Source organism: Geotrypetes seraphini, chromosome 2, assembly GCF_902459505.1.
Source record: "Geotrypetes seraphini chromosome 2, aGeoSer1.1, whole genome shotgun sequence".
NCBI classification, from domain to species: Eukaryota; Metazoa; Chordata; class Amphibia; order Gymnophiona; family Dermophiidae; genus Geotrypetes; species Geotrypetes seraphini.
In genome coordinates this window covers 500,837,337-500,864,241 of record NC_047085.1, presented here as the reverse complement: position 1 = coordinate 500,864,241, position 26,905 = coordinate 500,837,337, and the positions used below count along the sequence as shown (strand labels likewise).

Below are 26,905 nucleotides of genomic sequence, written 5' to 3'. Positions count from 1 at the left end.
GAGCTTCCTGAAGAAGAAGGGGAAGTTGCGACGAATTGGAAGGATACTCTCTTGGAGGGAGATCTGGAGGCCCCTGAAGAAAGTGCCGCCGGCCGAAAAAGGCAAAACCCCCCCCCCCTTTTTTTTTTTTTAAGAAAGAAAAAGTAGAAAACGTGTGGGCACAGCGACTAAAAAAAATAACAAAGCCTCGTTGCGAGAAGGCAACGAAGAGCTGCAGAGCTGAAGTGAACAAGACTTCTCGGCTCCGTGGAAAACATTGAACTGAGGTACCTCACAGGAGACGCGCGCCCTGACTCAGGCAGGAAGGCACTCGCGCGTGCGCAGTGCAGCACTCGGAAGCTCTTACAAAGATCTTCAAGCAAGTCTGCTTGCAAGGCTGTCTGCTGCGGGGCTCCGTCGGTGACATCACCCACCTGTTGAGAATATGCTGCCTGCTTGTCCTGGGATAAAACAGATTACGAATAATTGGAAAAACTGGGAGAGGCTGAATTACAGTTTCTGGTGGAACTCTTTATGTCACATTTATAAAATGAAAAGGACAATAGCCACACAGCAGGGGAATTTTAGAAAATTTCAGGAGATTTGGGAGCCATTAACAAAATATTGTAATGATTGAATATTATTTTTCCCCTTAAATATGTATGTCCAAGGTAGGAGGGAGGGGTTTTTTGGTTTGATTATTAAAGTAAGGTATATAGGAATGGGGATTATTATATGTTGTTTTTTTTAATTTAAAGACTGTTATTGATTAGGGGGGAGGGGGGATAAATTCTGATATGGATTTTAACAGAATATTAAGTGTTGTATCTGAGTTTAAAATGTTTTATATGCTGTTACACTTATTGTAAGTTTTTAAAAATGAATAAAGAATATAAAAAAAGAGACGTGAGCATTTGTTGTGTGATGATATTAATGCGTGCCCCATTTGGTTTGTCAGATGTGATATATACCTTTTATTTCATGTTAACTAAACTAAACTAAACCTTAGGTTTGTATACTGCGCCATCTCAGCAAACGTAGAGCTCGGCACGGTTTACAGGGTTAGGATAAAAAGGTACTCCAAAGAAGGGTTATAGGAAAGGAACTAAGAGGATAGAGAGGGTCAGGGTACCAGAGAGCAGGAGGTGTTTGATTTTTGAAAAGAGCCAAGTTTTCAGGTGTTTGCGGAAGAGTTGGAGGGAGCTTGAATTTCTGAGCAAGGATGTGAGGTTGTTCCAGAGTTCTGTGGTTCTAAAGGGGAGGGATGTTCCTAGTTACATTGCTGTTTCAATAAAAAGTTAGAAAAAAAAAGAAAAACATATACAGTATGCCCCTGAAATTCATGGGGGTTCCATTCCAGGAACCCCCATGAATTTCAAAAAAACCTGTGAATGCGGTTTTTCGCCTGTCAAAAGGAAGGGGAGGCAGGAGAGAACAGTTGGAGTGTCAGCGGGTGAAGAAAATCACTCGCGGTCTGCTCCGACCATCTCTTCCTGTAGTAAAGTCGGGCTACGCCAATCAGGAGCTGCTTTGACACGCAGCTCCTGATTGGTGTAACCCAACTTTACTACAGGGAGAGGCGGTTGGAGCAGACTGCGAATGCGTGAGTCCGCGATTCGTGAAGCATGAATTCGCGGGGGAACACTGTACCTACAGGTCTGGGCCTGCCAATTGCATGAGGTGGAAGTTCCAAGAAAAAATCCATTTGCATCATTTGCTGGTAGTTCTCCGCCCCCGCCCACCATGGCGCTTATGACGTGTGCCTGTGATGCACTACAATGTAGCTTTTCCTGGCGCATGCACATATTTATGTATCTTTCTGTGAGCTATTCTGCGCTTGGGTCAGTGGCTTTCTCCGATGACTGATCGTATGACATTTTCATGTATCTCATTGCATCATTCGTCATTTAGAAACTTGGAAATTTACCGACACTATAAGAGCTCACAGGATTTCAACGGGGGACTCAGTGATAGGGTTACCATATTTGGAGCTTCACAAACCTGGACACATGGCCCTGCCCCCATCCCTGCCTGGTTCCTCCTCCAGCCCCATCCAGTTCTGCCTTAAGTCCCGCCCTGTTCTGCCCCCAGCCCCGCCTCCTCAAAGCCTCATCTTCCATGATGAGCTCTGGCCGCATCTGGAGGGCCTTGAGCATGCGCGGATGTGTATGACATCATCCGTGTATTCTCAGAGGCCTTCCAGATGCAGCCGGAGCTCATCAGGGCTTTCCAAAACCCAGACATACGGCTGGATTTTGGAAAGTCCATCCGGGAACCTGGACAGTCCTCTAAAAAGAGGACATGTCCAGGTTTTCCCGGACGTCTGGTAAATCCTAGTCAGTGAGCCTCTATGGGCCTCATCTCATCTGGAAAAAGTAATGATGAGCAAATGCCCTTTGCTTTTTAAGTACTGTTGTGCTCAAGAATAATAGATTGCATTTAAAGGAACGGCCTCCTCAGCCACCATGTATAAAATTAATTAACAGCATGTTTGTTGGGTAGAGATGATCTCTTAATAGACTAATATTTAACATTCTTTAACTTATCATTTACAATGGGGTACAGAAAACTTCTCAGCCCAACCAACTAACTTCCTAAATTTTGAGCATTATTTTGCCACTGTAGCTGAGAAAAAGAGTGCAATCTTATTTCATTAAGTGCCAATTTGCAGAAATGAAATTCTATATTTTGACATTGTTTCCAATCTCATCTCCTCTTGGTTAGGCTGAGAATTTTTTAGCACCCCCCCTCACAGGCCTTTCTGTAGTTAAAATCAAACTGGGCAACCCAGCGCTTACCTCACCATTTTCCGGCGGGTCTCCGTTGCCAAAGGTGCTCGTCACAACTAGCACCAGGGTCTCATGCTCCAAATTAACAATGTCGTAGTCATCCATGCAGATCACCTGGAAAACAAAGTCCAAGAAGGGTGGAACGTTGGGCACAGAATAATGTTCAATGGGAATTCACACAAGAGGGGATGTGTTCTAAACTAAACTAAAGCTTAACTTTATATACCAGGTCATCCACCTAAGGAAGCTCGACTCGGTTTACAACAATTAAATAAGAACTGAAAAAAACGTAAAAACAAAGGTTTCAAAAGAAATTAATTTTCAAAGTGTTTAGCTAATAGAAAAGTTTTGAGAAATTTACGAAAAAAATTGAAAAGGACTGGGGCTCCTCAGAGTTAAGGGGCGTTCATTCCATAGTTGCGAAAGTTTAAAAGACAAAGATTGATCACAGATCTTAAGTCCTTTAATTCCTTGTCTGGAAGGGAGAGTTTGAATTGTTGGAGTGTTCTGAGGACACTTTCTAGACATTTGCTAGATATACAAACCTCCTTCCTCAGCTGTACAGTCATACTGAAGAAGAGTCCTGTAAGATTTTTTGGGGTGGTCCAGTGTTTCCTCTCCTGAAAGAAGGCCAGGTTGAGATTTTGAACATACCCCCCAAAACAGAGGAAACAACCCCATGTATATAAATGTAAAAACAGAAAAAGGAGTGGGGAAGGGACACAGTCAACCAACTTCAGGGACAATCAATTTATAAAAAAAATATATATAAAGAACTGATACATACACAACTTATCCTCATTCAAAATGAGGATTCTTCGTATAAGTTCTGAAGATGCTACTCAGAGAAACTCAAAATATTGTCCCTTCCACGTTCCTTTTTTTGTTTTTACACTTCCACACATGGGGTTGTGTTTCCTCTGTATTGTGGGATATGTTTATCTGTATTAGGAAGGGGGTATGTCTTTCCAACCATGGGACAATATTTTGAGTTCTCATCCCCATAGCCGGGGATGGTGTCAGGGGATTGCAAACAGGGCATTAGCCTTGGGCAACCATACTACAGGGAGGTTCCAGACCTGCTAGGAGGGTTTCAAGCTCCATCTTAAACTTCTGCCCTGAGCCTAAGTGCGCCTTCGGTAGGGCCACTGAAAAAGTATTAGGCTCCCTAGGTGAACTTTAGCCTTGTGGTTTCACCTTCCCCATTAACTTTAAGGCTCATGATAATAACAATAACTTTATTTTTATATACCGCAATACCACAAATAGTTCAGAGCAGTTTACAGAAGAAGAGACTATATACAGACAGCGATAATACAAAAAAACTTTCAAAATTACATTAGCATGTTAAGATTAATCGAGTTTATCTGGGAGTGATTTAAGAATACATCAAGGCAGAAGTGGAGTCAGAGAAATTTGTCAGAGATAAGTTTTGATTGACTTCCTGAAAGTTTGATAAGAAAGTGTGTTCGAAATAAAGTTGGTTAAACGTTTGTTCCATTTGCCTGCTTGGAATGATAGTGTTCTATCGAGGAATCTCTTGTAGATATAGACCTTCAAAGATGGAAAGGCGAACAAGTAGGCACTACGTGTACAGGTTGTGCCTGGAAATTCGAAATGGTGAGACAGATAGATTGGGGATAAACCTGTTATGGTTTTGAAGCAAAGGCAAGCAAATTTAGGGCTCCTTTTACAAAGCCCCATTAGCGGTTTAATGCGCGTAATAGTGAGATTCTCGGCGAGAGGGAGAATTAGAAGGCCTTGAGCATGTGCAGATGCATGCTCAAGGCCCGGCAGAGGCAGGAAGTTCTTCAAGCGGCACCGGCACATCCTGTGGGCTGCGTGCCGGTGCCAGACGGGGGGTAAGTTTCAAGTTGTTCGGGCGGGGGGTGCCGGTTCGCGCAGGGGGTGCCTTTGCGAGCTGGGGGGAGCGATGCCGGTTCTCAGGGGGGTGGGGGGGTTGCTCGCAAATCAAGTCAACACTCGGTTTGCGAGACAAGTTTTGCGAGAATGTTTTGCTCGTCTTGCAAAACACTCGCAAACCAGGTTACTCGCAAACCGAGGTTTGACTGTAATGTTTAATGGTACGAAGTTTCTTTTTTAAATCTTTACTGAGTTTCTAAAGCTAACAAAAATGCAATACAGTATCTATACAAATAATATTAATCATATATGGATTTATAATCAATCAAAATCCATACATTAAAAATAAACCACCCACCCAACATTTTCATAAGGGAATAGAACCATACAAAAGAAGTACCCCCCTCCCGCCCTCCCTCTCCCTGGGTGTGTGTGCAATATACCAACAGAAATAAAGGAAAAGACAACTATAATAAATCCATAAAAGACGTCAATGGGCCCCAAATTAACTTGAATATCTTAGGGCTCCTTTTATCAAGCCGCGCTAGTGGTTTAACGCGTGTAATACCGCGCGCTAAACCGCCGGCTGCGCTAGCCGCTACTGCCTCCCTTGAGCAGGCGGTAGTTTTTAGGCCAGCATGATGAAACATCACACGCGTTAACCCCTCTAGCGCGGCTTGATAAAAGGAGCCCTTAGTACGAAGTTTCCATAAGGTGAAAGGAGAAATTAGGTTCTTACCTGCTAATTTACTTTCTTTTAGCTTCTCCAGACCAGTAGAGGTTAATCTTTACGAATGGGTATATATCCAATCATGACCAGCAGGTGGAGACTGAAAACAAAACTGTGGAATAGTATATAATATATTCCCTTCTCTATTCTCATCAGTCTGCTGAATAGCCAAGCAGAACTAAGAACTGGAAACAGAAATAAATACTCCGAACAGGAGTAACAACTAACATACCTAAATGCTGTTGGAAAATGCAGAGGAGAAATACCAGAAGGAAAATGTCCCAACAGCTCGCCAGCTAAGCCAGCCGAGCCACATCCGCTGTTCATCAATTCTCCTCAGCCCTAGAAAAATACTAGAACCCGCAGCAAAAAACAAAACTGCCTGCGCAACACAACAATAACAGACAGGGTGGAGATCTCTACTGGTCTGGAGAAACTAAAAAAAAGTAAATTAGCAGGTAAGAACCTAATTTCTCTTTCTTTAGAACTCTCCAGACCAGTAGAGGTTAATTTTTACGAATGGGACGTACCAAAACAGTCCCTCACATGGGCAGGACCCCTGAAGGGCCGACACCAGAACATGCACACCGAACACCGCGTCCTGACGCGCCTGAACATCTACCCGATGACTGACAAAGGAATGCAAGGAAGACCAAACCGCAGCCTTACAAATGTCCACTGGAGGCACGAGCGATGACCCAGCACAAGAAGCTGCCTGACCCCAAGTGGAATGAGCCTTGAGAAACTCCGGAACAGGCTTCTGTCTCAGAAAATAAGCGGAAGCAATAGTCTCCTTGATCCAGCACGCAATAGTAGCCTTAGAAGCGCCAGCCTCCGACGAGGACCCACCAAGAAGGACAAAGAGATGATCGGATTTCCTGATCTCCTGGGCCCTCTGCACATAAAAGCGAAGGACTTGACCAACATCCAACTTGCGCAGCTGTCTTTGCTGAGAAGAGCCCTCCCGACTACCCAAAACCAGGAGGACCACAGATTGATTGACATGAAAAGGAGAAACTACTTTCGGCAGAAAAAGAAGGAACAGGCCTCAAGACAACCCGCTCCCTAGAAAACTCCAAGAAGGGAACTCTACAAGAGAAAACCTGTAGCTCAGAAACACGCCTAGCGGAAGAAATGCCCACCAAAAAGACCGCCTTCAGAGTAAGGCCGTTTAAAGAGCAGCCGCCCAACGGTTTGAAGGGCGGGTGCAAGAGGGAACAGAGGGCCGCATGGGAGGCCTGAGCAACTTGGCCGCCCGCAAAAAGCGAATCACAGCAGGAACGCTGACCTGCCACTAACCCCTGAAAAGGTGACAAGGCCGCAAGCTGAACCCGGAGAGAAGACCAAGCCAGGCTCTATCCAGGCCATCTTGCAAGAACTCTAGGATGTTAGGCAGGGAAGCGCGAAAAGAGACCACTCCCCGCGCTTGGCCCCACCCCTCAAAGAGGTGCCAAACCCGCACATAAGCCCGAGAGGTAGAAAGCCTCAGAGACCCCAAGAGTATAGAGATCACCTTATCTGAATACCCCTTCTTACCAAGGCGAACCCTTTCAAGACCCAAGCCGTAAGACAGAAGGGAGACGGGTCGAACATGGGAATGGAACCCTGTGTCAGAAGGTCATCCAAGAGAGGCAGAGGAAGAGGATCTACCACCAGAGTGTCATCAGATCCGCGTACCACGGATGTCGAGGCCAATCCGGAGCCACCAGAACCACCAGATCCGGATGGTGAACAATGCGGAGAAGAACTCTGCTCACTAATGGCCACGGAGGGAACACGCACAACAGCCCCTCTGTTGGCCATGGTTGAACCAGAGCATCCAGACCCTCGGCCAGTCCGTCCCTGGGACACCTTGGCGTTGCCACTCATGGCCATCAGGGGCTGACTCCAAGCCTGCACTATCAACTGAAAAAACCACGGGGCTGAGTCACAACTCTCCAGGATCTAAGATGTGACAACTGAGGAAGTCCGCCTGAACATTCTCCACCCCAGCTATGTGAGAGGCAGAGAGGTCCAGAAGGTGTGACTCCGCCCAAAGCATGAGCCGAGCCACTTCCTGCACCACCTGAGCGCTCTTGGTGCCCCAGTGATTGACATAAGCCACCGCCATGGCATTGTCTGACAGGACTCTGTCCGACTTGCCCATCAAGAGGGAGTGGAAGGTGGACGGCTCTGGTCTCCAACACACTGATCGACCGGGACGCCTCCTCCATGGACCAGGTGCCCTGAGCTGAGTGACCTAGACACTGAGCCCCCCCTAACTGAGGAGACTGGCATCCGTGAGAAGCACCGTCCATTGCGTTAGATCCAGACTCACCTCTTGAACCAGATGACTGCAGCGCGCTAAGCCTCGCAGAGGGACAGGGACATCCAAACTGTGCCTCTGGGGTGACCACCTCCGGAGCAGAGCATACTGAAGAGTACACATGTGGGCCAGCACCCATCTCACCACGTCCAGGGACGCTGCCATCGACCCCAAGACTTGGAGGAAATCCTGCGCCCGAGGACACCGGGACGGCAAAAGAAGGCGAATCTGAGATTGCAATTTGCTTACTCGGGCCTCTGAAAGGAAGACCTTCCCCAAGGTACTCCAGGCGCTGAGCTGGGACTAACCGACTCTTGGAAAGGTGGACAACCCAGCCCAGCGACCGGAGAAACTCCACCACCCGAGCCGTAATCTGGGTGCTCTCCTGCAACGACTTTGCCCGAATCAACCAGTCATCCAGGTAGGGGTACACCAGAATGCCTCCCGACTGCAATGCCACCGCGACAACCACCATCACCTTGGTGAACGTCCGGGGAGTCGTGGCCAGGCCCAAGGGAAGCGCACCGAACTGATAATGTTGACCCAATATCGCAAAGCGAAGAAAGAGCTGATGAGAGGCCCGAATGGAAACAGGCAAGTAGGCCTCCGCCAGAGTGAGAGAAGTCAGGAACTCCCTCGGCTGAACCACCAGAACGACAGACTGCAGTGTGTCCATGCGAAAAAAAGGGAATTCTGAGAGCCATGTTGACCCCTGTTTAAACCGAGGATGGGCCGAAAGGTCCCCTCCTTCTAGGGCCCAACAAAGGAAATGGCGTACCAGCCGGTGTCCCACTCCTGAGGGGACAATTTACAACTGCTTTGAGATCTAGCAAGTGCAGAAGGGTCTGGCGAAAGGCTAGTGTCTCCCATGCTACCTAACACGAAGAGGCTAGATATAAGCCGGCAGAGAGCGGGCAAAATTCCAGAGCATAACCGTCCCGCACCACCACCAGCACCCACCGATCGGACGTGATCTCGGCCACTTGGGAAACAAGTTGCGCAGCCGAGCACCCACTGGAACCAAAGGGGGCACCGGCAAAGAGCCATTGTGCAGGACGGGCAGCAGGGGAACCGGGGGAGGACTCCCAGCCCCCCGATGGGCCCCCTGAAAGGACTACAAGCGCTGAGCCAACCGACCACGGGGAAAAACAGGAAGCCTGGAAAGAAGCAGCCCCACGTCCCGGGCGAAACTTGCAAAATTCCCGCAGATGCCCCCGGGCAGTGCCACCCAGAGACGCCGGGTGGGCATGGTCCTCAGGCAGACGGGGCACCTTAGAATCCGTCAGAGTCTGAACCAACTTATCTAAGTCCTCTCCAAACAAAAACGACCCCCGAAAGGGAAATTTTTTGGGAAGTTCAGTTTTGGACGCAGCAACCGCTGGCCATCAAAAGCCACAGACTTAGCCGCACCAAGTCACAAAGAGCATCCGAGAGGAACTAGGCAGTCATCTCAATCTTCGCCACCTCCTGATCCACTAAGGACCAGTCATCAGACTCACGAGCTGAAACACGGTGCGAGCCACCAGCCCCACACATATAGCCGCCTGGACCCCCAAGGCAGAGACATCAAAATTCTGCTGAAGAAGTGTCTCTAATGTATGCTCCTCAGAGACTCTAAGGGCAGAATCGACCGCAACAGCCACGGTTTGCTGCTTAGCAATCGCCGAGGCCACTGCGTCCACCACTGGCAAAATTAAGGTAGCCCTATCCCCCTCCGGGATGGGATACCCACGAGCCAAGGCACGCACCAACCAAAACGGCGCCCTGGCATATTCCACTGCGCCGGCACGAAATTCTGAAAATCCTTAAGCACAGGAAAAGAGCGGGAAACAGGACAGACCCCCTGAAGCAGAGGGGCCCCCAAACGCGGGGTCTCCGGTGGCGCAACTTCAAAATGCAGCACCGAGGAGACCTGCTAAATCAGGTCTAAAAGTGCATCCCTCTGAATAAAAAGCGCACTCTAGAGGATCCTGGAAGCCCGCCAAAGCGGCCAGGTCATCATCCATGCCAACACGCTCCTCCGACCACCAATTCGCAATCCAAGCCCCCTGCAGGCGCTTGGATGAGGGCGGAGGAAGAGGGGATGCCAAATGAAAAGAGGGAGGCAAAGCTACAGGGGGCGTGGAGGGAAACCACCCCCGAAATCCCCCAGGTGCATGTGGGACCCCCAAATGTCTGCACAAAGAAAGAAATTAAATTGGGGGCAAAAAAACGCCGTGGGTCCCCAGGGACTCCCTGCCCCAACAGGGATCCCTGCTGAAACCTGCCCCTGTGTTTGCAATACAGGGGGAAGGTCACCTGAGGTTGCAGACAAAATGGAGGGAACTGTCTGTGAAAATGGCGAAGATACCGCCAAAAATAACCTCTCCAGGGCCTGTAGCGGCTGGGAAACCTAAACTGTCCCAGACGCTAAAGCAGGCAAGCCGGCAGTTCAGGGAATCCCTCCAGAGGTAGTGAGAGCAGACCGGGCTGCCTCACTGCCTTCAGCTGACTCGCAAGGCACTAAGGCCGAGGAGCTCTGGATGCCTTCAGCCGCTGCCGATAGAGCTTCATGACCACACTGGTCCAAGCCGCCGAGTTCGGGCCGGCCGCGAGTGCCTTGTGGCTGGACCAAATTGTGTCACACTTCCCCGGAGAAGGGCACAATTGCTCCATAAGCAACCTAGCAAGAAGAAAAGTGCCGGTTAGTGCAAAAATACAGTAAAATACAGTAAACTGACAGGGAAGCAACCCTGCAGACTGGAACTACCTCAGGATTTTTTTTTTTTTTTTTACAGAACAGACTCCACAGGCTCTCAAAGCAGTAGGCCTTGCTTGATTTATGGGGCAAGGCTGCTGCTGAGGCTCCTCTAAAAAAATGTGGGGAGGTGGAGGAAGTGGGGGGAGGGACCCCACTCGAGACCCGCCGGGTTTGACACCCCTGAGGTTAGACGGACCCCCAAACAGGGCCCGCCCAAGCTCTGTCCTGCCAAAAACAGGGACTAGAAACCCCCTAAACAAATTCCAACAGCCCTACCAAGGGAGATGGGTACAGATCACTCAACACCTGCTGGAGACTGAAAGAAGACTGATGTGAATAGAGCAGGGAATATATTATATTATACTATTCCACAGTTTTGTTTTTAGTCTCCACCTGCTGGTCATGATTAGACATATACCCATTCGTAAAGATTAACCTCTACTGGTCTGGAGAGAACTAAAGAAAAACATTTTTTAACCTGAGCGTTGGTGTGATCTTCAAAAGTCAGGCTTCGGACCAAGATGACACAAAGGTTTTTGATTGTAGAGTTAATTGGGTAGTTTGACACATTTAATCTCAAAAAGGTGTTTGTGATCTTGCTATTGGGACTTGACAAAAAAAAAACTTAGTTTTATCCACTACCTCCCCTCCTAGAACCATCCTGAGTAAACACATAATTGAACATAAACTGTTTAGGGCCGTCATTATCTAGATTTTGCCCGGCATCAGTAGCATGGAATGTTGCTACTACTGGGGTTCCGGAATCTTTTGTTACTCTTTGAGATTCCGGAATCTTGCTATTCTTTAGGATTCTGAGTGGAATATTGCTACTCCTTGGGTTTTGGCCAGGTACTAGGGACCTGGATTGGCCACCATGAGAATGGGCTACTGGGCTTGATGGACTATTGGTCTGACCCAGTAGGCTATTCTTGTGTTCTTATGTTAACTTTTGAGCTGTCTTTTATATTAGTCTGCTTAGCTATTCAGATACCACCACTAGGGATACCAGATGTCCGGACTTACGTGGACATTTACCTCTTTTTAACGCCATATATTGCCTCAAAGATGCTTCGATTGACTCAACAGTCTCTTATTAGAATTCCCTCCATGTGCCAAATAGTATATGACACGACCCGTAAAGCACAGTTACTTACCGTAACAGGTGTTATCCAGGGACAGCAGGCAGCTATTCTCACATATGGGTGACGTCATCCATGGAGCCCGGATGCAGAAGCCTCGCAAGCAAACTTGCTTGAAGAAACGAGAAGTTTTGAGTCAGCCGCACCATGCATGCGTGAGTGCCTTCCCGCCCAGTGCAGGGCGCGTCTCCTCAGTTCAGATAGCTAGCAGAGAAGCCAACCAGGGGAGGTGGGTGCCTGCTGTCCCTGGATAACACCTGTTACGGTAAGTAACTGTGCTTTATCCCAGGACAAGCAGGCAGGTATTCTCACATATGGGTGACCTCCAAGCTAACCAGAATGGGATGGTGACAGTGTTGGCAATTCAGGAGAATAAATTTTGTAACACTGCCTGGCCAAAATGGCCATCCCGTCTGGAGAAAACATCCAGACAATAGTGAGAAGTGAAAGTATGAACCGAGGACCAAGTGGCAACCTTGCAAATCTCCTCAATAGGGGGTAGACCTGAGGAAAGCTACTGAAGCTGCCATTGCTCTGATCTTATAGACTGTGACTCTACTGTGTAAGGGTAATCCAGCCTGGGCAGAGCAGAACGAGATACAAGCAGCCATCCAGTTGGAGATGATACATTTAGAGATAGGATGTCCCAACTTGTGTGGATGGAAAGAGACAAAAAGTTGAGGAACAGATCTGTGTGGTTTGGTGTGTTCCACATAAATGGCCAAAGCAAGTTTACAGTATGAAGAGCTGATTCTCCAGGATGAGAATGAGGCTGAGGAAAGAACACTGGAAGAACAATAGATTGGTTGAGATGAAATTCCGATACCACTTTTGGAAGGAATTTAGGATGAGTACGGAGGACCACCTTGTCAGGATGGAAGACAGTGAAAGGTGCAACTTAAGTTTGTAGCTCACTAACTTGTCGAGCAGAAGTGAGAGCAATGAGAAACACCACTTTCCAAGCGAGATACTTGAGATGAGCCGTAGACATTGGTTCAAATGGAGGCTTCATCAATTGAGCAAGGACAACATGGAGGTCCCAAATCACTGGAGGTGGTTTGAGAGGAGGTGTGACGTTGAAAAATCCATTCATGAATCTGGAAACCACCGGATGAGCAGAGAGAGGTTTCCCTTCAATAGGCTGATGGAAAGCCGTAATTGCACTAAGATGGACTCGAATCGATGTAGACTTGAGGCCAGAGGTGGATAAGTGCAAAAGGTAATCCAAAACAGAAGATAAGGAGGAATGATGAGGTTCCTTATCATGAGAAAAACACCACATAGAAAATCTAGTCCATTTTTAGGGATAAAATTGTCTAGTGGTAGGCTTCCTAGAAGCTTCTAAAATGTTTCTTACAGGTTGAGAAAACTGAAGAGGAATTATGTAGGGAGGCACTAAGCTGTCAGGTGTAGAGACTGCAGGTTGGGATGAAGCAGAGATCCCTGACTCTGTGTAAGCAGAGATGGAAAAGCTGGTAGAAGGTTTGGCTCCCTGGTGCTGAGTTGAAGTAGAAGGGAGTACCAAGGTTGTCTCAGCCACCACTCAGAATCATGGTGGCATGGCCGTTCTTCAACTTGACCAGAGTCTTGAGAATGAGTGGGAATGGAGGGAATGCAGAGATGAAGAGATTCGTTCATTCCAAAAGAAAAGCTTCTGCCTCAAGGCGATGAGGAGAATATATCCTGGAGCAGAACTGAGGCAGTTTGTGGTTGTGGGGAGCTGCAAAGAGATCTAGCTGCGGCGTTCCCCACTGTGACGAGGAATGGAGCATCCATTCATGAGTTTGGAGAACACGACTCAAGTTGTCTGCCAAGCAATTGTTTGCCCCTTGGATGTAGACAGCTTTGAGGAAGGTGTTGTGACGGATTGCCCAGTTCCAAACCTTCAGAGCTTCTTGATGAAGGGAGGAAGATCCCGTCCCTCCCTGTTTGTTGACATAGAACATGGCAACTTGGTTGTCCATCCGAATAAGGACTACCTGGTCATGAAGAAGATGTTGAAAAGCCTTGAAAATTGCTCTGAGTTCCAACAGATTGATGTGACACTGACAATCCGAGATGAGCGCCCCAAGCGTAGGTCGAAGAATCTGTGGTGAGGACCTTCTGATGAGTGGGCGGTTGAAACAGCAAGCCTCTGAAGAGTTGGGAAGAGAGCATCCACCAACGGAGAGACTGCTTCAAGGAAAGAGTGACAGTTATGTGTCGAGATAGAGGGTCGCAAACCTGTGTCCATTGAGATGCCAGGGCCCACTGAGGAATTCTGAGGTGAAGTCTGGCAAAAAGAGTCACGTGTACTGTCAAGGCCATGTGACCCAGGAGTACCATCATGTGTCTCGCTGAGATGGAAGAGCGGAAAGACACTGTATGACAGAGTTGCAGGAGAGCTTCCAGACATTGTTGCGGAAGGAAAGCTCTGAGTTGGACAGTGTCCAGAACAGTTCCGATGAATTGTAGATTCTGAGAGGGTGAAAGTTGAGATTTGGGAAAGTTGATTTCGAACCCCAAGCGTTGTAGAAACCATCTAGTCCGTTGGGTCGATACAATAACCCCCCGAGATGTTCAATCTTTGATGAGCCAGTCGTCTAGGTAGGGAAATACCTGAAGACCATGGTTCCGTAGAGCTGCTGCTACCTCTACAAGCACTTGGTGAACACTCTGGGAGATGAAGCCAGGCCAAAAGGCAGCACTCTGTACTGATAATGCAGATTCCCCACCCGAAATCTGAGATATTGACGGGAGGCCGGATGAATGGGGATATGAGTGTAGGCCTCCTTGAGATCCAGAGAGCAAAATTAGTCGTTCTGCTCGAGAAGGGGATAAAGAGATGCCAGGGACAACATTCAAAACTTTTCTTTGACTAAAAATTTGTTGAGAGCCCTGAGATCCAGAATGAGTTGCAGATCGCCCGTCTTCTTCGGAACAAGGAAGTTACGGGAGTAAAATCCCCTGTTCTGCTGTTCCAAGGGCATGGAGATGAAGCAGAGCTTGAGCTTCCTGAAGAAGAAGGGCTGTCTGGGATGGGCTGGAAAGATACTCTCTTGGAGGAAGCTCTGGTGGAATCTGAGTGAAATGAAGAGAGTATCCTTCCCTGATGATGGACAGCACCCAGAGGTCGGATGTGATTGTCTCCCATCGGTGGTAAAAATGATAGAGACGACCTCCATGAGGGGGAAGATAAGACAGAGACAGAACGGTGAAGGTTATGCTCTGTTTTAAACAGTCAAAAAGGCTGTGTAGCCTTAGGTGCAGCAGAAGGTTGAGATTTTTGTTGCTTCTGAGTGTGCTGTTGCATAGGAGGAGGGCGATTGTAAGGAGCCGCTCTCGAAGCAAAAGGCCTCTGGTAAATTGGAGTAGGGCGTGCAGGTTGAGCAGGAGCTGGCTTTAGCACAGGTCTGACAAAAGAAACAAAGGATTTGTCATGCTCAGACAATTCTATGGTGGCTGCCTCAATGGATTCATCGAAGAGGTCATTGGCAGCACAAGGAATATTAGCCAAGGTGTCCTGAAAAGTAGGATCCATGTGAATGGTACAAAGCCAAGCGAGGTGGCGCATTGCAACAGAACAAGCAGCCGCTCAGGCAGACAACTCGAAGGCATCATAAGAAGACTGGAGGAGATGCAATCTGAGTTGTGATAGAAAAACTATGACATCTTGAATTTCAAAGTGTTTTTGAGTATGCAAATAACTCAAAAATTTAGGCAAAAGAAGCAATAAAATTAAAATTATAATGAAGGACTTTAGAGGACATCATAGCATTTTGAGAGATGCGACGTCCAAATTCATCCATAGTCTTCCCATCCCTTCCAGGAGTGCAACGTGCCTGGAACAGCTGGAATGATATGAGGAGATCCGGTAATGCCCTGCCTGGAGAAGGACTTGAGGACGTCGAGGCAGCCTGGGTCGAAGATGAAACTTCGGCTGGAAGAAAGGTATCAAAAGAATAGGGAGACATGGACGAGGTAAACATAGAAACAGACGGCAGATAAGGGCCATGGCCCATCTAGTCTGCCCACCACAAAGACCGCTGAGTTGTCGAGGTGTGGAAGTGGATACCTCGATTGAGGAGTCGACGGTCTAGGAGATGCAGGTGTAGATCGAGGCGTAGTGGAAGACAGGCGCTCCTTAGAAGAAGAGCGATGCCTGGAAGCATGTCTCGAATGTCAATGAGAACTGTGCTTGGAAAATTTTTTTTTAAAAAAAACAAGAAATAAAAGAAACACAGCGATTCGTGAAGAAAATAACACAAAACCGCGGTGAGAGAAGGCATGAAGTTAGTTAGTTAAACGTAGAGAGTCAAAGACGGACTTCTCGGCTCTGCGGAAAACTGAGAACTGAGGAGACGTGCCCTGCACTGGGCATGAAGGCACTCACACATGCATGGTGCGGCTGACTCGAAACTTCTCGTTTCTTCAAGCAAGTTTGCTTGCGAGGCTTCCGCATCCGGGCTCCGTCGGTGACATCACCCATATGTGAGAATTTTGTCCTGGGATAAAATGATCTTTTCTGTTGTAGCACCATCTCTCTGGAATTCCCTCCCTATTAGCTTGAGACAAGCACACTGTCCATCTAAGTTTAAATCTTGTGCCTCTCTCCTTTCATCCTTTTCCTTTTTCACATTATTCCCACCCTCCTGGTTTGTTCCCTTCCCTTCTCCTTTATTTTATAAGATGTATCCCTTTACCATTTTCCCTTCTGTGTTCAGTGTCATGGTTTAGTCAGTGTACATCCTCCCCCCTTTTTTAAATTATACCTTTGTAGAAAATGGTTTTGTTTTTTTGGTAAACCGCTTAGGATTTATTTAGACAGCATATCAAACGCAATAAACTTGAATTTGACTGTCCGGGTAGGTTTTTTAAAAAAATTCTTTATTCATTTTTTAATCTTACAACAAGTGTACAAATAATAAAACATTTAAAATTAAATACATCACTTGAATTTCTTTCTAGTATAACATCAAATAAATAAATTTATTCCCTTCCAACCCACCTTTTCCTTTAGCATTCAATCAAAAATATACAAATACAGTTTGTCCGGGTTTTGAAAATCATTCAGCTTGAGGCAGTGTCTGGAGGGCCTTTGCGCAAGTGCGGATATGATGATGTCATATGTATGCACACATGTGTGTGATGTCTACGTGTTGCATCCGTGTATGTGCAGAGACCCTCCAGATGCGGCCCCGAAGAGATGAGGTTTGTGTGGGGCCAGGGGCAGGGCTGTGGGCAGATCAGGGTGGGGCTGTGGGAGGAATGGGGGCGGGGACATGGCAGAAAGGGGCAGGTCACACATCCATTTTTTTAAAAGATAAAATATGGTAATCCAAGCCAGTGCTGAATATTGCTGACACATGCATAACCTGAGGCCACCCCCATCCTACCCCTGACCTGTCCACTTTTTATTTGGGTGGTCTGTGGGGATATTCAGTGGTACTCTCCAGTAAAGTGCCACTGAAAATCTCCCCATAGGCTGTGGGGAGCAATTTAAGCGGGCAGGGGAGGCTCTTGCCCACTTAAATATTGGATCTCTGGTATCAACACCCTCTTTTTTTCTTTTAATGTATTTTTCTGTTGTGGGTTTTTTGGGTTTTGTTTTATTCTCCTACTCTCATCCTTTGTATTTCTTTAAAATATTTCTTAATAAATTCCCCTGCCCAAAGAGACTTTTTCTTCCTACCTTTGGATCAAAGGCTAGTTTGAAGATCTCACACAGCTTCCGGGCATAACTCTCCGATTTTCCAGTCTCAGTGGCGTACAAGATGGTGGCCTTCACTCGTTTGGCCATGACTTGGCCCATCAGTTTGGCTGAAAACTTTACAGCACTAGGAAGAGAAATGACAAGGGTCAACCAACAAGTTTACAAGTTTATTTAAAATTTGATAAATCGCCTAGTCATAGGCCTCCTTTTACGAAACTGCAACAGCAGTTTCTAGTGCGGGGAGCCACGCTGAATGGCCCACGTTGCTCCCGACGCTCACTGAGTTCCTATGAGTATCGGGAGCAGCAAGGGACATTCAACGCGGCTCCCTGTGTTAGAAACTGCTATTGTAGTTTCGTGAAAGAGGGGGGATAGTTTCTAGGCATTTTACAGCTTAAAATTAGGGGTAACTTTACAATAAGCAATACATTTAAGGACAATACACACAACAATAAACTTATCTGCACAATAGGATAATAGGGGAGAACTACAATGTTGAAAAGAAAAGAAACAATTAAGGCAAGAACAAAAGGAATAAAAAGAAAGCATTCCCGTATAAAAAAGATCTAAAAAAAACAAAAGGGGGATAAAAAAGTTGCTGATTTCGCCCTAATAAGCACGTTTAGATATTATAAGCATCTTTGAATAAAAATGCTTTTAATTTTGATTTGAACTGTGTCGGTGATTTTTCTTCTCTTAGGGCGATTACAGCGGCGTTCCACAATAAAAGAGCGGTAACCAAAATGATTGATGCACGCAGGGTGTTAATAAAATTTAAGTGTGGTGTGAGGCGAGGTGCTGTGAGGTGGATCTTAATGATCTCATAAGAACATAAAAATAGCCTTACTGGGCCAGACCAATGGTCCATCAAGCCCAGTAACCCGTTTTCACGATGGCCAATCCAGGTCACTAGTACCTGGCCAAAATCCAAGGTGTAGCAATATTCCATGCTACCAATACAGGGCAAGCAGTAGCTTCCCCATGTCTTTCTCAATAATAAACTATGGACTTTTCTTCCAGGAACTTGTCCAAACCTTTTCTTAAAACCAGCTACTCTATCCACTCTTACCATATCCTCTGGCAACACATTCCAGAGCTTAACTATTCTCTGAGTGAAAAACAAATAATAATAATAATAATAATAACTTTATTTTGTATACCTCCATACCCAGAGAGTTCTAGGCGGTTCACAGCAATTAATTAAGATTACAAACGATGAAATCATTGGAATTAACATTTTAGGAATGTACAGGTCATTGAAGTTGACAGGAATATAAAAGAGTGTGTAATAGGAAGATAAAATTTTATTTACAGGAAAATACCATCATTGAAGTTAATTGGTTTGGTGGGTACAATAAGAGGGGAAGGTGGAGGTTCATGTGTATTGATGAGAGTTGAAGAAGTGAGAGGGTGTGTTAAGGGTTCTGTCCGTGGAATAAGTGAGTTTTGAGTTTTTTTCTGAAGTCAAGGTAGGTGGGGGCATCAAGTACAATTTGGGCTAGCCATGAGTTTAGTTTGGCTGCCTGGAAGGAGAAGGTTTTGTCAAGGAACCTTTTGAGGTGACATAATTTTAGGGAGGGGAAGGCAAACAGATGAATTCTGCGAGAGTTCTTATTGTTGTAATTTAGGTTGAAGTGAGGGTTGAGGTAGCTTGGGGATAGACCAAATACAGTTTTGTAGCAGTGGCATGCGAACTTGAATAGGACTCTGGATTAGAAAGTTACGCGGGGACAGAAATCCCACCCGTCCCCACCAAAGTCTCACCCGTCCCCACCCGTCCCCGTGAGGAATCCACCCGTCCCCGCGAGGAATCCCCTCCGTCCCCGCCCGTCCCCGTGAGGAATCCCCTCTGTCCCCGTCCGTCCCTATAAACTTCAGAAATAGTTATTTCATTTAATTATGCTACTGAATTAAAGGCTCTGGTAGAAACCCATTTACAAATAAGCAAAAAGACTTTATTAATTTGGAAATATTAATTGGGAAGAATACATACTTTGTAAATGGGTTTCTACCAGAGCCTCTTTTGTTTATAAATTTTTATCAACACAACTAATATACTACTTTATCCTGAAGCAAAAAAAAAAAAAAGAAATATAATTCTTTTCCTACCTTTGTTGCCTGGTTTCTGCTTTCCTCATGTTCTCATTCAGTTCCTTCCATCCGCTGTCTCTCTTCCTTCTGTGTCTTCCATTTGCTATGTTACTGTGCCTCTCCCTTTCACCCCCCTTCCAAATTGGTCTGGCACCCATCTTCTTCCCTCCGCTCCCCCCATAGTCTGGCATCTCTGTCTTCTTCCCTGCCAGCGTCTTCTCCCCACTCTCTCTTCCCCATTTCCTTTCAGCGTCCTTCTCCCCCCCCCATCTTCCCCATGTCCTGTCAGCGTCCTTCTCCCCCCCTCTGTCTTCCCCATGTCCTTTCAGTGTCCTTCTCCCCCCTCTGTCTTCCCCATGTCCTTTCAGTGTCCTTCTCCCCCCTGTCTTCCCCATGTCCTTTCAGCGTCCTTCTCCACCCCTTTGTCTTCCCCATGTGCTTTCAGCGTCCTTCTCCCCCCGTCTTCCCCATGTCCTGTCAGCGTCCTTCTCCCCCTTCTGTCTTCCACAAATGCTTTCAGTGTCCTCCCCCCCCGTCTTCCCCATGGCCTTTCAGCATCCTTCTCCACCCCTTTGTCTTCCCCAGTGCTTTCAGCGTCCTTCTCCGCCCTCCTTCTCTCCCGCCCCGGGTGCAGCACAGCCGGCCAGGTCCCCTTACTTTTGTGGCGCTTCCCCGACCGACCGACCGACAACAGCCCCGGTCTGACAAACCTCCCTGCTCTTAACCGCGAATCTAAATTTCCTTCTTACAGCTGCTGTAAACGCCACAAAAGTAAGGGGACCTGGCAGGCTGTGCTGCACCCGGGGCGGGGCGGACCTCCCCCCTCCCTTGGTAGCCACTCAAACCGCGAGGCTACTTACCTACCCTGCCTGCAGGACAGAGCCAAACGGAAGTCTTCCCGACGTCAGCGCTGACGTCGGGAAGACTTCCGTTCGGCTCTGTGCTGCAAGCAGAGCAGGTAGGGAGAAAAGCCGCGCGACTTAGTACATCCAGCCCCGCAAGAACCCCGCGACCCTCGGAGGCGTCCCCATGGGATTCCCGCGACCCTAGGGGGCGTCCCCACGGGATCCCCGTGACCCGAAGGGGGAACCCACGGGATTCCCGTCGTCCCCGTTCCCGTGCAGCTCTCTACTCTGGATTCAAACGGCAGCCAGTGCAGTTTGTGGTAGAAAGGGGTGATGTGTTCCCATTTGTTTAAGCCAAATATAAGGTGGATGGCGGTGTTCTGAATCAGTTTTAGTCTCCTGGTGGTTTTCTTCATGGATCCTAGATAAATGATGTTGCAATAATCCAGGATGCTGAGAATGGAGGATTGTACTAACAGGCGGAATGAGTTGCCATCAAAGTATTTTTTTATAGTGCAGAGTTTCCAGAGCACCGAGAAGCTTTTCCTGACGGTAAGATCAGTGTGTTTCTCAAGGGATAGGTGTTTGTCTAAGGTGACTCCCAGTATTTTTAGGGTTTGTTCTAGGGGGAAGTCCGATCCATTCACTTGAATTGAGGTATCTTTGATTTTGTCGTTGGGGGTGGCCAGGAAGAATTTAGTTTTAATCTATAGGATAGCATCCAGAGTTCTATCTGCCTGAGTAAGTGTGATAGAGAGTTAAGCAGCTCTAGAGTGAAACTGGTTAGCGGGATGACTATTGTGATGTCATCTGCGTAAATGAAGAATTTGAGCTTGAAGCTTTGCAGGAGGTTTCCCAGGGAGACGAGATAGACGTTGAACAGGGTGGGGGATAGGGGTGAACCCTGGGAATTGTCCCAGCTGTGGGAGAAAGAGTCGTTCTTGATCACCCTGTAAGATCTATTTCTTAGGAACCCGTGGAACCAGTTGAGAACCTGGCCGGAGATGCCGATGTGTGCAAGGCAGTCTAGGAGAATAGTGTGGTCGACTAGGTCGAAAGCACTACTTAGGTCAAGTTGCAAGATCAGGGCGCTGGAACCCTGGCTGAAGAGTGAGTGCAGGTGATCGAGTAGAGAAGCTATGATGGTTTCGGTGCTATGGCCAGAACGAAAGCCCCATTGGTTGTCGTGTAAGATGTTGAATTTGTCCAGATATGTGGTGAGTTCTGCATTTATCGCCCCTTCTGTTAGTTTGGTGACTAGCGGGATGCTGGCGGTGGGTCTGTAATTAGACGGGATGTTGGGTGGTTCTTTTGAGTTTTTTTATAATTGGAGTTATCAAGATGTGGCCTTGCTCTGCTGGGAAATTTCCTGCGGATAGTAAAGAGTTGACCCATGTCAACATGTTGGCTTTGAAATGGATTGGGGCAGTTTTCGTGACATTTGGGGGGCAAGTGTCCAGTCTGCAGTAGGAGTTATTATATTTGTTGTATTTCCTCCTATTGGTTTTAAAAGTATTTCCCTGAAACTTCATCGAGTGTCCCCCTAGTCTTTGTAATTTTTGACGGAGTGATCTATTTGGCTGGGTAAAATTGCTAGAATTTTGTTAGTATCTTTACAAAAGCCAATTGCGGAGTGAGGGGTAAATTTTCCTAATTTTTATAGGTATCATCAATCCTATATTTTGCGCCAAGGTATGTATTGGGTCCTCCCAGAGCTCATTGAAAATCTCCCAGATTAGTTGTGGTTGGAATGGCGACTCATGTTTCCTCTGCGACTATGTCATGTTCTCAGTATCAAGATGCCTAGATTATATAAAGAAAACAGAACTTTACCTCCCACTTGGCATATGGTGGAACAGCGCTTGACTAACTGGCAGCTTCTTTATCAGTTGACGGCTTTACGACATGGCAAACACCATGGCTATGCTCGTATTTGGCGTCATTTTCGGGCATCTATAGGGATTAGTGGAGGGGGGGAGTGGGGCGTTGACTTTGAGGTTTGACTGGGGGCCTTGGACTGGGGAGACCCTATTACTGCTACTTTCTATTGGTGGGGTTAGGAGACCCTTTATCCTATCGGGTGGTGTGGGTATTGTGCTTCGTCCCTGGGGGGGGGGGGGGGGGGGGGGGATTTTGCTGTGGTTTTGATGGTTTTGTTGTTAGTTTTTGGGGCTATAACTACTGTTTAATTTGTTGACAGCACTGTTGATGTTTTCCTTTGTGCTTTGCTGATGCTCTGTGTTATTGCTGTGTACTTATGTATATTTTTCAATAAAAGCTTTCATTTAAAAAAAAAAAAGAAAACAGAACTTTAATGGATACATGGAAAACCTTACTGGCTGCAACTGAAGCAAGCCATTCAGGTGGGGTTCCCTGAATGGAAAAATGTAAATAGTCAATATAATTTGGAATTCATATGTTTTCAGGTGGACTTCCTTGGACAACAGGCCGCACAGTGGTATAAATTGTTAGCTGAATTTGCAAATAAGAAATTTACTCTGTATTTCACTTATGTTATGGTAAGGGTGGGTGGGAAGGGGTTACATTTTATGTTAAATATGAAAGAAATTCAAGTGATGTACTTAATTTCAATTGTCAATTTATTGATACACTTGTTGTAAGATATAAAAATGAATAAAGATTATAAAAAAAAAAAAAAGAAATCAAAAACTGTCCTTAGGGACATTTGGAGTATTGAGATTAAACACCAAATTTTTGCGTCTCAATGGTCACGAATTTGGACTTGGAGGATGAGATGTACAATGTCGGCATCTATGAGACAAAAGTGGTTTTTTTCTGTTACTTAGAGCATTCTGGACCCCGGTTTGTTTACAAAAGTTGGATTGCTCTAAGTCAAATGGATGTTGGCATTGTCATCTTGAAGCAGGGACTTTAGATAACTTATTGTTCTATTGTCCTTTTATTTTGGCATTTTGGAAATCAATATGGGGCCAAATTAATTGTTTGTTGGAAAATCCAGTGGCATTGTCTTATGATACTGTATTATTTGGTATGTCAATGATGGCTAAAAACCAAATATCATCTAAGAACAACAGGCTTTTATTTATAATGACAGGAGTCGCCATACAACAAATTACAGGCAATTGGAATAATTGGAAAAGGATTAACTATAGTTTTTGGTGGAATTCATTGTGTCATATGTATAAAATGGAAAGGACATTGGCCATTCAGAAAGGGAATTTTAAGAGGTTTTAGGAGATTTGGGAGCCATTAGCAAAATACTGTAATGTTTAAATAGTGTTTTCCCCTTTAAATAAGCATATCCGGGGGGGGGGGGGGGGGGGATGGTAGGTTAATGAATTTTGAATAATTGATATGGATGATTATAGATATTTTATGTAGGGGCATTGTGATTGTTTAGGGGGGGAGGGGGGATTAATTTTGAAATGGATATTACAAGAATATTAAGTGTGATATTAGAGTATAAAACTGTTATACTTATTGTAAGTATTGAAAATAATAAAGAAGTGGGGAAAAAAAAAAAAAGAATTACACACAGAGTGCCCGGAATCTAATCATACCTCTGCTCTTTAGTGTGTGACCTTGAGCAAGTCACTTAAACTCACCTTTCAAGCTCTTTAGAAGTAGGGACCTTGCATTTTAATAGGCAGAGCACGACACACTTTCACAGCCCTTTAGCGATAATGGATATTCTTATCATTAATAAAACTTACTTTGCCACCTCCTTGAAGGTCTTCTTCCTGACAATGGCACTGTTCTTGCCTTTCCAGATGTGCGACCTCCAAGGGTCTGGCTGCAGACAGACAACAGAGAAAGTCTGGAGTGAGCTGTGCAGTAGAAATGAGTCCCCATGACAACAGATTTTATACAATACGATGGCTGAGGGGAGATATGATTGAAGTCTACAAAATCCTGAGTGGAGTAAAACGGGTACAAGTGGATCGATTTTTCACTCCGTCAAAAATTTCAAAGACTAGGGGGACACTTGATGAAGTTATAGGGAAATACTTTTAAACTCAATAGGAGGAATTTTTTCCCATTCAGAGAATAGTTAAGCTCTGGAATGCATTGCCAGAGGATGTGGTAAGAGCGGATAGTGTAGCTGGTTTTAAGAAAGTTTTGGATAAGTTTCTGGAGGAAAAGTCCATAGTCTGTTATTAAGAAAGACATAGGGGACGCCACTGCTTGCCCAGTATTGGCAGCATGGAATATTGCTACTCCTTGGGTTTTAGCCAGGTACCAGTGACCTGGATTGGCCACCATGAGAACAGGCTATTGGGCTTGATGGACCATTGGTCTCACCCAGTAAGGCTATTTTTATGTTCTTATATCCTGCAATTTTTGACAGGGAATCATTGCGGCTTACGGCAAGATGAGTTAAATTTGTGATATAGTACTATTGATAAGTTTAATATTGCCAGGTTAGTTTAGGATGGTAGTTTGTGGGATGAAGAAGCCTGTGAAGAGTTGAGTCTACTGAGGGAAAAGATATGTCTTTTGGCAAAAAAAAAAAAAAAAAAACAATTTATATTGACAGGGGTCGCCATGCAACAAATTACTCAAAATTGGAAAGATTATACTAAATTAAATTATACATTTTGGTGGAATTCAGTTTGTCACATATATAAGATGGAAAAGATGATAGCGGTACAACAAGGGAATATTCATAATTAAAAAAATATATGGGGACCATTGACTAGTTACTCTAATGATCAGATATCTTAGCACATGGGTAATTTATATGTGGGGTTGGGGTGGGGAATGCATATCATATGGAAATAGGAATATGGATAAAAAGGGGGGTATTTATTTTATCTTACAAGAGTATTTGAATGTAAGTACAAGTGATATGTGAAAATTGTTTTTATTATGTATAATTCACTTGTTGTAAGAATCAAAAATGAATAAAGATTTACAAAAAAAAAAAAAAAAAAAAAGATATGTCTTTAATCTTTTCCTGAACAGGCAATGTGTGGGAAATCAAAAATCACATGTTCCCGGGTCTATCATAATTAATCAGCCTCTAAGAAGCCATTCACATGAGGAAAGGTCTGTGTAAATTTAGTCCTTGAAAGCATTACATCTGATGAACAGAATTTCCCGTAATCTTACTTATACCCTAGTGTAGAGAATAACACGGTGACAGAATTCATCACCATTCCCATCCCCGCGGATAACCGTGGGAGACCAGCCCATGTCATTCTTTTGTGTCTATCTCAACCTTAGTCCTTCTACACCAGCATTCTTCAATGCAAGGCTTGAGGGTCACTGGCTGAGCCTATTCATACTCTGATTATTTTGTGAGCCAAGTATAGGATAATCAAGCCATTGTGACATCACTGATGAGATTGGCTCTTAGGCATTGGTGGAATGAGGCATTATGACATTATAATCTCAGCTCTGGATACCAGAGACTGTCATTCTTTAGTGTCTATCTCAACCTCAGTCCTTCTACACCAGCATTCTTCAATGCAAGGCTTGAGGGTCAGTGGCTGAGCCCATTCATACTCTGATTCTTCTCTCTTTCTTTAAAGAATGACACAGAGATGGTTTCCCACGGTTATCCACAGGGAACGGTGATGAATTCTGTCACCATGTCATTCTCTACCCCAGTGTATGTGCTTTGCTCCCATGACTCAAATTGCCTAGGCTTACCCATGGCTGGATTAATCACTAGGCCAAGTAGGCACGTGCCTAGGACCCGAAACTGTGAGGGGGGCCGCTGAAGGAGGGCAACTCACCTTGCTATTTTTCAACGGCAACGGCCCCCCCCCCCACGCAGTAACGGCAATGGACCGCCCGCCTGAAGCAACAGCAGCGGCAATGTGGCCGGATGTGTTACTGGAAAGTCCCGCGATGACTGCTTCTGCCGGTCCAGCCCCCTCTGACGTCACTTACTTGCTCTGGAAGAAGTGACGTTGGAGGGGGCTGGACTGACAGAAGCAGTCATTGCGGGACTTTCCTATAACACATTCGGCCGCGTTGCTGTTGCTGCGGGCGGGGGCCCGTTGCCGTTACTGTGGGGGGGGGGGCCCGTTGCCATTACTGCAGGGGTGGCCCGTTGCCGTTACTGCGGGGAGGGGGGCCCGTTGCTGCGGGGAAGAGGCATTGCCGTGGGGGAGAGAGAAAGGAGGATGGAAGGGAGCAGGGTGATATGGAAGGGTTGTGAGAAGGATGGTATAGAAGGGTGGTGGAGGAAGAGAAAGGGGCAGGGTGGTATGGAAGGATGGTGGAAGGAGAGAAAGGGGCTGATGGAATTGGTGTGCAGGGGAAGGGGAGAGATATAAGGGGAAGGATGCTGGATGGAATTGGGTTGAAGGGAGAGAAAGGGGACAGATGCTGATGGAAGTGGGAGGAAGGGAGAGAAGAGAGTAAAATGCCCGATTAGGGGGATGTGGGAGAGGGAAGGAGAGGAGAGAGATGCCAGACCATTGGAGGAGGGAAGAGAAGATGATGGATGCCACATCAATGGGGGGGGGGGGGAAGAAATGTAAGGGAGAGGCAGACAATTTCTGGAAGAGGCACAGAAGGACAGAAGATGAAAAGAAGAGAGTGACAAGAAAATGAGGAGAGCAGAAACCAGAGAAGACAAAGGTAGAAAATAAATTTCTATTTATTTATTTTTTTGCTTTAGGGGACATTGCTGTTGCTTTAGGGGACATCGTTGTTTGCTTTAGAGGGACATCACTGTTTCTGTGGTGTTGCATTGTATGCAGAGTCCAGCTTCTTATTTAACCTTTGTCTACGTAT

At 46.1% G+C, this 26,905-nt stretch overlaps 1 protein-coding gene across 4 annotated transcripts in view; it reads right to left on the bottom strand.

Moving 5' to 3' along the window:
• Positions 1–26,905, bottom strand: part of NOS3 (nitric oxide synthase 3) — a 195,057-nt gene that overhangs the window by 97,508 nt on the left and 70,644 nt on the right. For all 4 annotated transcript variants that reach the window (XM_033932081.1, XM_033932083.1, XM_033932085.1 and 1 more), the window contains 3 exons: positions 23,869–23,948; positions 17,217–17,361; positions 2,778–2,882 (listed from right to left, as the gene is read on the bottom strand). In XM_033932081.1, the coding sequence (XP_033787972.1) occupies positions 2,778–2,882; positions 17,217–17,361; positions 23,869–23,948 (330 nt within the window). The remainder of the gene's footprint in view (positions 1–2,777; positions 2,883–17,216; positions 17,362–23,868; positions 23,949–26,905) is intronic.